The following is an 11,789-nucleotide window of genomic DNA, read 5'->3' as shown; positions in this document are numbered from 1 at the left end:
AAAGCAGCAGCTCTGGTGGTGTAGTGCCTAAGGCATTTGACTGCTAACCAGATGGTTGGCAGTTCAAACCCACTAGCTACTCCACGGAAGGAAGACTGGGCAATCTACTTCTATAAAGATTTACTGCCTCAGAAACCTAAAGGGGGTCACTATGAGTCAGAATTGACTCTAGGGTTGGTTTTTCAGTTTTATTAAAATATTAGAGGATGTTTAAATGTTGTGGTGGACTATCAGAAAATCATGATTCTTTTTCTTTTTTGATTATGGCTAAAATATAGAACATACTTCTTCCCAGGAAACTGGATTAGGTGACCACTGAATGTATATTACAAAATACCAAACAAAAAGTTTTGTACCACAATGATGCATTTGGCTATCACTTTCAGAGACCTGATAAATAAGATACAGACATTTACCTTGTACTCTATCTTACCTAAGACTTTTAAGATGACATGGCTCCACACATATCGTCCTGAATTCTTCACCTTACAGGTATACCGGCCCTCATCACTGGGCTTCAGAGGTTCAATCTGCAGTGAGGCATCACCTGCCAGGAAATTGGAAGCAAAGGCTACTCGGCCCTTTTGTTCTTCAGTCAAGTTGTTGTAGACATGACGACTTGAGTAAGTGATCACCTGTGAGACAGAGCAAGGGTGGGTCAAGCATTGTGGCTCTCAGCTTTCCTCTTTTGCTGATGTCAAGATGAGGAAAGGCAATACTCTTAATGGCACAAACTAGTCAAGTCTGGGGCTGATTCTAAGGGCTCCCAAGAACTCTGTTCTTTTTCTTCCAATTTTTATTGTGATTTGGGTCAAAGTTTACAGTGCAAACTCATTTTCCATACAGCAGAACTGCATGCAGAACTTCATACACATTTTATTTCATGCCATTGACTGCAATTCCCCATAATGTAATAGCTCTCTTCCTACTTCCTCCCTGTAGTTACCTCTTCCCTATGTCCTCCTTTACTATGCATTCCTACTCCCTGAGCTATCTCCCTGTGCAAATACTGCCCTTCTGTTCTTCCAAGATTGATCATTCTAAGGAGTGTATCTACCTGATAAAAATGTTTCCCCTGTATGCCTGTCTGTTGTCTGGCTGGAAGCCATGGGTATGAAAATGAATTAAAAAAAAAAAAAAAAAAAGGTCTGGTGGCATAGTGCCTATTCTGGACCTGAAGGGTAACTTGGAGCCATAGTCTCAGGGGGCTCACTGGGATCTATTAAAACAGTAAACCTGATTTTTTTTTTTTTTAATGATTTTGAGTTTTGTTAACATTGTTGTCCCATTCTATCCAGGTTCTCCTGCACCGATCCCTTTCCAAGTGGTTGACAGTGGTAGCCGGGCACCATCTAATTCTTCTTGTCTCATGGTCATACAGGCTGAGGTGTGTATGGTCAGTCTACTAGTCCCTTGGACTAATTGTTTCCACATGGGGACCTCTTTTCTTAATAAAAGTTAATAATACAGTAAGTTTGTCTAGGCCTTGTTTCTCCTCCTGAGAGTAATAACTCCTTACATTTATGTAGTATGCCAATTATAAAGCATTAATTATTTCTCTAAATACTCAGAACCACTCTATTTTATAGGTAAGGAATTTAAAAATTGAGTTACAATCAAGGTCACACAGCTAAGGAAAGGAAAGGAGGAAAACTTGTATGTGTATGGCTGTACATACATATATAAGCATAGACTATTCTGGAGGATACACAATAAATGGTATCAATAGTTGTTTCTGAGAATTAAAGGTAAGGGTAGGAAGGAGTAGGAGCTCTGGTAGCATAGTGCCTAAATGCATTTAACTGCTAACCAGAAGAATGGTGGTTCAAACCCACCAGCCACTCCTCAGAAGGAAGATTGAGCAATCTACTTCCACAGAGATACCATCTGGGAAAACCAAGGAGACTTTTCCTACCTTGTCTATCTTTTGCATTTTCTAACATTTGCTTGTGACCTATTGAAAGTACAAAACACTTCTTATGCTAAGTGCTTAAACATGCCATCTAGTTTATTCCTCACCACAAATTTTCCAAGTAGTTACTGTTCCCATTTCACAGACAGGTGGGAGAACCAGGATTTGAACATAGGTCTTCTAATGTCCTCTAGTTCAGTTTCCTGGACACCACAGTTAGCTGTCTTCCTTTTGATACCTGCATTCATTTTACTACTCATTAACTGCCCTTCAAGGAAGTTTGGAAATGAAAAAGTGAAGCTAAAAAATCAATTTGTTTTGTTCTTATAAAAGTTAAGAGTCAGGGTGACCGGATTGGATAAATTGAGGCGTAGAACTTAATGGTTAAATTTCATTTCTGATTCTGAGCGCTTCACCATTTGACTTTCCCCTCTCTCTCTCTCTCTCTTTTTTTTTTTTACTGCTAATTGGTAAATTAAGTGGGAAAAAATTGTGTCATTTTTCTCCATTAAATACATATGATCTTCACGTCTTTTTTTCCTCAGATAAGGATACCAAAATTTAGATTTCCCCATTAGAAAAAAAAAATCTTGATTTTTACTGAGTTTTTGTTTGCTCGAATCACAGCCTCTGGTTCTTAAACCATGCTGATATAGTCCAAGACTTCAAGCTCTATGACTTCAGCTTTTTCCTCCCTGCCCCTCAGCAATCATATTCTTAATCTCATTTGATTTAAACATGAGCAAATATTTATGGAATAACTACTTCCCAACAGGTCGGGAGGAGGTGATTCAGACGAGTAAAACCCTCTTCAAGTAATTTATAATCTAATGGGTTTAACAAGTAGAGAAGTGTAAACCCAGAAAAAGGAAAAATGAACTTGAAACAGCATCAGAAAGAAGGTCTCAGGAAAGTTGGTGGCATTTGAATTAGGCCTTGAAAAATGAGAGGCTGAGTAAGAGGTGAGGCAGAGAGACTAAGGCTGGAGGGAACATTCCAGATACATAGAACAGCACTAAAAAAGGCTTGCAACAAGCATCTACTACATTCTGGCTGCAGCTGTTCCAAATTGTTTGATTCTATTTAAGCTGTTAACCCCATCTTCATTCATGTGGTTCTCTGCAGTGCTTCAAATGCTTTGCTGAAAGGTTTTAAAACCATCCAATAAAATACCATCAGTTCTTTATTATATCAGAATCCTTCAGTATCATCATTCATGTTTCCCTTACCACCTCTGAGAAAAATATTTCTCCTTTCTCTGAATATTTTATATTTATTCATCAAATATTTATTGAGTTCACATGTCAGGTACTGTGCATAGTACTGGGAAAACAAGCAGAAATATGACACAGTCTCTACCTCTGAGGAGCATACAGTCTTGTGGGGAGAGGGAGAATGTGAAGAATGAGTGAGAGAAAATTAAGGTAAACACTGTAACTGATAACGTACTTAAAACATTTTCAGTATTCTGTTTTGCCCTCTTATGCTCTCAGCCAACACTACCATTGTGATCATTCTCATATTCTTATCTCTATCCCCAACATCTAAGGAGCTCTGGTGGTGCAGTGCGTAAGGCATTTGACTGCTAATCAGAAGGTCGGTGGTTCAAACCCACCAGCCACTCCATGGACAGAAGATGGGGCAATCTATTTCCATAAAGATTTAACCACCTTGGAAACCTAATGGGGATTGCTTTGAGTTGGAATTGACTTGATGGCAGTGGGTTTGGTTTGGTATTTTTTGTATCCCCAAAATAGTTTTGGGTTCAAATTTAATATTTCTAGCTGTTGTTGTTGTTATTTGCTATCGAGTTGGACCTGACTCACAGTGGCCCCTCTTTGGGTTTCCGAGGCAGTATCACTACAAAAGCTGCAAGGCCCTCTATATACTTCTGCCTCTTCCGGTCTTTTATACTGCTCCCAACTCAATCATATTAATGTAAAACTCACATTAGCACTTTCCAGTTCAAAAACCTTTAATGGCTTGGTAAGCCACCATACTTGAAAGAGCAGCTCCCCAAAATGACCTCTACATTACCTTCCAATCTCATTTCTTATTTAATCTACTTCATATATCTGAGTTGCAGTCTGTCTTTGTTCTCTAGTGCTGCTATAACAGAAATACCACAAGTGGATGGCTTAACAAACAGGATTTATTCTCTTACAGTTTAGGAGGCTAGAAGTGATGGTGGTGATTGTGATATAGATGGTGATCTGAATGGTGATGGTTGATGGTGATACAGATGTGTTTTACCCAGAGCAATGCAGATGTTCCTGTTCATAGAGATGCATGTGAATTTTGTCCAAAGGAGAATATAAACATCTTTAACTCTAATTTTCATTTGGACTGGTTGTAACATTTTACTGCTTCCATCATTCACTAATGAATTAAGTAAAATCTTTTATATGTTTATTTTATATTTGTATAGGATCATGATATAGCCCTTTTTTCCTTTTTAAAAAAGATATCCTTTTATACTTATAATACTCATTTCTTTGTATTGTTATTCTATCAAGTGCTAGAGATTTAGTTCTCATCTTTGTGTCTAGATATCAATTATTTGGATTGCTCATTTTCCCTTGTTTTCTTCTCAGTGATTTTACACAGCATCACGGCTTTAAATACTATCCAAATGCTTACAATTTCCAAATGCATAGTTCCAGTCCAAACCTCACTCCTGAACATCAGCTTCATTATATATAAGTAACTGCTTGCTCAGCATCTCTGGTTGTCTAGCAGATATCTTAAATGTAGTAATCCAAAACCAAACTCTTAATCTATAATATCACACACACACACACACACACACACTGACCCAAACTTGTTCTGCCCACAGTCTTACCCTCTTGGTTGATGGCAACTCTGTGCTTTCATATGCTCAGATAGAAAACTGGGGAGCTATCCTTGACTCTTCTCTTTCTCATACCCCAAAAACTATCTAGGATAGACCCAGTTGGCGCTAGCTTCAAAATACATTCAGAATCTGATTGATTACTTCTTATCACTGTCACTGCTTCCACCCTGGAAGCAGCAGCATCTCTTGCCTTGATCGTCACTATATTGCTTTCTGATTGGTTCTGCATTTCCTCTCTTGGTTTCCTACAGCCTATTCTCAAGACACAAATCATATGTCATTCCTCTGCTCAAAATCTTCAAATAGCTTGCCATTTCCCTCAAATAAAAGCCACAGTCTTTCCAGTGGCCCACTGGCCCACACAATCTGCCCACCACCTGACTATTACTCCCCACTCAGTCCACCCCAGCCACCTGGCCTCTTTGTTGTTCATCAGACCTGTCAGGCACTCTCCCACCTTAGGGCCTTTGCATTCATTGGCTCTTTCCTCTGCCTAGAACTGTCTTCTCCCTAAATCACTCTAAGGCTAGTTCCACATCTCCTTCAAGTCTGTTCAAATCCCAATTAATTCTACTTTGACTACCTTATCTAAAACTGTAGTCTCCTCAAAAGGGGGGAAAAGGCAGAACATAAATTTAATTCTCATGGAATACAGACTTTATGGTGCCATTGAGGCTGGATGAGTCCCTGAAACAATCTTCAAACCGTAAACCAAAAATATCTCTACTTTAAATAGTAGAGAATATCTGCCTTGAGTATTGTGCTCTTTTAATTAAAGAACTATCTGTATGGGGTCAAATTAAGAACAGCAATTGGAAAGGTTAGATAAGAAGCTTAGGGGGCAGTGCGTTGATGTTAATGGGAGAGGAACAATTTGGAAAAGAGTGAGAATGGTTGCACAAATTAAAGAATGTAATCAATATTTATGAATTATACATGTAGAAATTGCTGAATTGGTGCATGTTCTGTTGTGTATATTTTCAACAACAAAAAATAAATTATTAAAAAAAAAAAAAAAAAGCAATCTGTCCCCTGCTTCCCTACCCCTTTCCCGTATCTATTGTTTTCATAGTACTTTACGCTGTCAAATGTACCATATAATTTTCTTATATATCATATCTGTTTCCCATCACTAGAATATGTGCTCCTCAAGGACAGGGATTTTTACCTGTTTTGTTCACTGGCATTTCCCAAGCACAACAGGTCCTGGCACATTGTGGAGGCTCAGCATTTGTGAATAAATGTCTGTCATCTTGGATCTCTTAAGTTCAAGTGCAGCCTTTGCTCACATTTCCAGCCTGATCTCTGGATGAGGACTTCCTTTTTCCCAACCTCTCTTCCCTCCCTCTTATAATATTCTCTACCGTATAGTCTTTGAAGAATGCATGCACCTCAGCCTTCTACAGCAGCTCAGTGATAATGTCCTCATTTCTCCCTTCATCCCTCACCCAGTCAGAAGGACACATTCTCCATTCAGTCAGTAGACACATGATATCACAGGGTTTGGGAAGAGGTAACTGAATTACAGCCCAAACCAAAGCCACTGCTGTCAAGCCAATTGTATAGGAACCCTATAGGAGTGGGTGGACCTCCCTCTTAGGGTTTCCAAGGCTGTAAGTCTTTATGGAAGCAGACTGCCACATCTTTCTACTATGGAGCAGCTGGTGGGTTCAAACCATTAACTCTTAGGTTAGCAGTCAGGCACTTAACCACTGCATCACCAAGGCATGTGCATGTGCACATGTGCACACACACAAATACATACACAAACCAAACCCACTGCCAGTGATTTGATTCCGACTCATAGTGATCCCCGTTCGGTTTCCAAGGCTGTAAATCTTTATGGAAATAGATTGCCCCATTTTCTTTCCACAGAACAGCTGGTGGGTTTGAACTACCAACCTTCTGGTTAGCAGTCAAATGCCTTATGCACTGTGCCACCAAAGTTCCTTACCCTCTACACCAGAGGTCCTTACTCCCAAACAATGCAGGGAGAATTCCAAGTAAAGGAAGTAAGGGGGGGAGTGGCTTCAAGAAAATGAATTCCCTTCATTATCATACCAACAGAAGATTTATCTGCCTGAAACTTGCTTCTCTCCATCATCTTCATGCTGTTAACTCCCAAAAAGCCTGGACAATGCTCAAAGACTTCTGGGTATCTTATCATAAACACACCCCTGCAAACCAGCCTCATTAATTCCTCAAGAATGCTCCTCCTTGTTTTTCCAAGAACCTTGCTCACTTTGAAGTAACAGATGGTAGATTTTCAACCTCTAAGTTTCTTTTTTCCTAGGAGCTCTGGTAGCATAATGCCTAAGGCACTTGATGCTAAGCAGAGGGCTGGCGGTTCAAACCCACCAGCCACTCCTCGGAAGGAAGATGGGGCAATCTACTTCCATAGTGATACTGCCTCGGAAACCCAAGGAGGGGTTTCTTAGGTGGAATCACTACAGAAGGTCGCTATGAGTCGAGTCCGACTTGACGGCACATAACAACAACAACATGGAACTTGTGCACTACTGTAAAAACTTCAAAGAACCAACTGTACATTCTTTATCACAAGATTCAAAATGGCATATAAACAAAAAACTGCTTTGCGACAGTTGCAGAAGTTTCTCAAGAATTGACTGCTCATCTGCAAACGCCTTTCTCTGTCACTCACTCTCTTTTTTCCCCCCATTTAATTTTATTCCTAATGAAGTGCTCAGTAATAGGCCTGGTGCTTGCCATTAATTAGTTTTGATCAAGTAGTTGAGAATATAGATATTTGTTTCTGTGATTTTGGTGAAAGGCTTTCTCTTAATAAATAGTTGATCTCTTTAATTGTCGAAATCTTATTGTTTTTAACAATGCTCAGGGATATTCTGAAAAGTACAGTAAATGCTTTTTTTTTTTTTCCAGTCAAAAGTTCAGTCTTTACTCCTACTTTGTCTTGAATGTCTGCTTTCTTTTCACTAGAAACTGAATGTTATGGGGAAGGGAGAGGAAGTGAAGCTTCATGTTAAAGGGGAAGGAGGAAGAGGGAGGGAAAGAGACTTATCTCTTGGGTTCAAATACTAGTTCTGAAGTTCATGTTGGGCAAGGGCCTTCACCTTTTAGAGTTTAAAAAGTTTAGAGTCCAAGTTTTCTGGAGATGGGTCTCATTTTCCTTGTGTACTAAAATTAGGATAGCAGTGTCCATCCTACCAATTTCATAGACTTTTGGTTATTTGTTGCCATCAAGTCAACTCCGACTCATGGAAACCCCATAGTACTGCAGAGTAGAACTGTTCCCATAGGATTTTCAAGGCTGTAACCTTTCTGAAATAGATCACCAGGCCTGTTTTCAGAGGTGCCTCTTGTGAAGTGGTGGTTCAAACCACCATCCGGTTGGCTATTTCTCATATTTGTAGTAGGCATCAAAAGGAATAATGTATATGAAAGAACGGTGTTCCTTCACTTAATAACTATTTAGGGACAGCTGTGTGCCAAGTGGAGTTCCTGGATGGTACAAACAGTTAACACATTCATGCTTGGCTATTGACTAAAAGGCTGGCAGTTTGATTTATCCAAAGGTGCCTCAGAAGAAAGGTCTGGCAATCTACTTCCAAAAATTCAGCTACTGAAAACCCTGTGGGGCACAATTCCACTCTTACGTACACGATCTTGCCATCAGTTGGAATTGGCTCACTTGATGGCGTTTGGTTCTTGTGCCAAGCAAGGTGCTTAGCTTTGGGTTTGTGCATGTGAATTAGATGTACAAATGGAAGCCAACAATGTAATGCAATGCATTAATTCAGGGATTTTTGTCTTTATTTAACAACCATTTATATGTCATTTACTTTGTGGTAGGCACTGTTCTTTATAAGTATTAACTCCTTAGGTTCCAAAAAAGAGGCAGCATGACACAGTGAAGAGCTGAAGATTAAAAAAATGTGGTTCTCCAATGAAACTTCTTAGATTTAAAGGCATTATTTTGTTGAATAAGTATTTGTTGAGTCCTTTCATGCAGGGAGTACACATATCGTAATCTGAAGCTGAAGCAGTTGCAGTTTAATCCTGCTAGAGAGCGCTGGTTAAATGCTTGGCTGCTAACCGAAAGGTAGGTGATTCAAACCCACACAGTAGCTCCACTGGAGAATGACCTGGTGATTTCTCCTATAAAGATTACAGCCTAGAAATCTCGATGGGGTAATTCTATTGTCATATGGGGTTGCTATGAGCTAAAATTAGATCGATGGCAAGCAACAGAACAGAGTAGCGCTTTTGGGCCCTGCCTGTATTCATGGCTGTGGTTGTTAGTTGCCAACACTCAATTCCTGCATCACTAATTAATCACTGCACTTTCCCTGTGAGACTGGGCACCTCAGGGAGGAGTTCTTAGGGGTCAAGGAAAAGTTTTTATCTTTTTTTTTTATCCCTTTAAATGCAACCAGCCTTCTTATGTACCAGGCTGTGGTCAGCATCATTTCTGAGTAATTTCTTAGTCTCTTCTCATTACAGACAAAATCTATAAACTCTGTTTATAGAAAAATGCACATACATGTATTATTTTGCAAAAAAATTCATGGACTTTCTAGTACTCAAAGCCCTCTGCTTTAGACTTGATCTGGGAAAACTAGGATCACAGGCCTTCTCTTGGATATGGTACTTGTTTGTTTGAAAAATCTGTGGAGCATTGTGGGCCCCACATCCTGTTGCACTCTTAGAAGGGAATGTTTCTTGTGGAGTAAGAGCAGCAGCTACAGAGATGCCAAACTGCTGGGGCAATGGGGAAAGAAAAAAATGAACTAGCAACAGGAAAAAACTAGAAGGTTTAGAGCTTATTTCTACTTAAGACCTAAAGGGGAAGTGGGTAGGGCTGACGTCTGGAGATAAGCTAAGTAATGTTATTTTCCTTCTTTCTGACTTGACTATATTTTCCTCAGATGCATTGTCACTTACTAAAAAGTAGGTTTGTATTTCCTGGGAAGAATGAAGAGATGCTAAATCTAGAAGACAGTGTTAAAAATAATCAAAACTCACTGAAATTTGAACATAAGGTTTATTCTGAGCAGTTAGTCTGTATGCATATAGGAAAACCATTTTGATTCCAGAAAAAGCTCAAAGAAGCTAGATACAAAGAAACTTATAAAAAGAAGAGGAGGAAGAGATATAGAAGATCAACCATTGGCTAATCTTAACTGGATTGATTAAATACCACCTTAGCCCCCCCACTGAGATCAACTGATACCAGGTTACTTCTGGCCTGGCTGCTAATAATTCAGCCCTCTCGGGTGGAATACTGCCTAAAGCATCTGACTGCTAACCAGAAGACTGGCGGTTGAAACCCACCAGTCACTTCTTTGAAGGAAGATTGGGCAATCTACTTCTGTAGTGATACCGCCTCAGAATCCCAGGGAGGGGTCGCTATGAGTCAGATCCAACTCAATGGCAGTGAGTTTGGTTTTTGGTTTGACCCACCTGCAGCCATGAGACTTTGTGAGATATAAATTAGGAGGCAAAGGTTTAATACCTATCCTTTTCAAGCAAGATAAGACAAATTTACATTCCTGTAGGGCCGTTTTGGACAAGTTTTTGCAGTTTGGTTTAGGCTTTGTATGGTTAATACTTGGTTTCATAGATAAGAAAAATCTTGACATCAAAGTAAGATTTTACTCATTTTCTTATTCAACAACAAAGAGCTCTGGTGGCATAGTGCTTAAGGCATTTGACTGCTCACCAGAAGGCAGGTAGTTCAAACTCACCAGTCACTCCTTTGAAGGAAGACTGGGCAATCTACTTCCGTAGTGATACTGCCTAGGAAATGCAAGGAGGGGTCCCTATGAGTCGGATCTGACCTGACGGCAGTGAGTTAATTCAACAACAGTAAAAAGCTGGGTCATTTTATTATTATTTTTAAAAAAATTTCTTGTGATTTGGGTGAAAGTTTACAGAGCAAGTTCATTTTCCATACAGCAGTTCATACACATTTTGTTTCATGTCATTGACTGCAATCAATTCTCCACAATGTAACAGCTCTCTTCCCACTTCATGCCTGTAGTTACCTCTTCCGTGTGTCCTTCCTTCCCATGCGCTCCCACCCCCACCCCTAGCTGTCCCCCTGTGCAAACGCTGCCCTCCTGTTTTCCCAATATTGATCACTCCAAGGAGCATGTTTACTTGATAAAAATGTTCACTCCATATGCCTGCATATTGTTTGGCTGGAAGCCACAGGAATGAGTTCAGTTTCAGACCTGAAGGGTAACTAGGGGCCATAGTCTTAGGGGTCTCACCAGGCTCTATAAAACCATCAAACCTGGTCTTTTTTTTTTTTTTTTTTTTCCTTTAATGATTTTGAGTTTTGTTCCACTTTATTCTCTCACTTTATTCAGGATCTCCAAGCTGGGTCATTTTAAAGAACTTCTGAGTTTTGTGGGCTTTGAGAGATCGGTAATTTGGGGGCTTGCTAGGCATTGAACTGTGTCCCCACCAAAATATGTGTTAGAATCCAAACCCTTATACCCATGGATATGATCCTGTTTGGAAATAGGGTTTTGTTTGTTATATTGATAAGATCATATCAGTGTAGAATGTGTCCTAAACCTAATCACTTCTGAATTGTAGAAACAGTAGATCAGACACAGAGACAAACACACAAGGGGAAGACAGAGGCTTTGTGAGGACTGTCCACAAACCAAGCAACCAAGGACCACCCAGGGCTATGCACAAGGAAGGAATTGGCATGGCAGAGACTCTAATTTGGGTGGTAGCCTCTAGAACTGTGAGAAAATACATTTCTGTTCTTTAAATCACCGTTTTGTGGTATTTATGTTACAGCAGCACAAGGAAACTATTGGTTTGGGGACTTTGGGATTTCTTTCTTGTTCATTGTAATATTTGGGCTACCATCAGGAGGTACCTTTGTCTCAAGAGTTATATTTGGATCAGAATTCCCAGGTATATAGTAGAGCTGACAAGGGGCAAGGTTGTGGTCACTGTTTGGTCACAGCCAGCTACCCACAGGGACCGACTAGTTGAACCTGCAGGCTTGGGACCATAGTC

General features: G+C 39.9%; 1 protein-coding gene across 1 annotated transcript in view; it reads right to left on the bottom strand.

The window, feature by feature from the left end:
- Positions 1–11,789, bottom strand: part of LOC103204768 (CXADR like membrane protein) — a 146,617-nt gene that overhangs the window by 12,544 nt on the left and 122,284 nt on the right. Inside the window, exon 3 of the mRNA XM_007949972.1 lies at positions 434–635. Within this exon, the coding sequence (XP_007948163.1) occupies positions 434–635 (202 nt within the window). The remainder of the gene's footprint in view (positions 1–433; positions 636–11,789) is intronic.

Source organism: Orycteropus afer, unplaced genomic scaffold (assembly GCF_000298275.1).
Source record: "Orycteropus afer afer isolate SDZICR_OR568_19922 unplaced genomic scaffold, OryAfe1.0 scaffold00258, whole genome shotgun sequence".
Taxonomy (NCBI): Eukaryota; Metazoa; Chordata; class Mammalia; order Tubulidentata; family Orycteropodidae; genus Orycteropus; species Orycteropus afer.
This window is presented reverse-complemented; position numbering and strand designations above follow the sequence as displayed.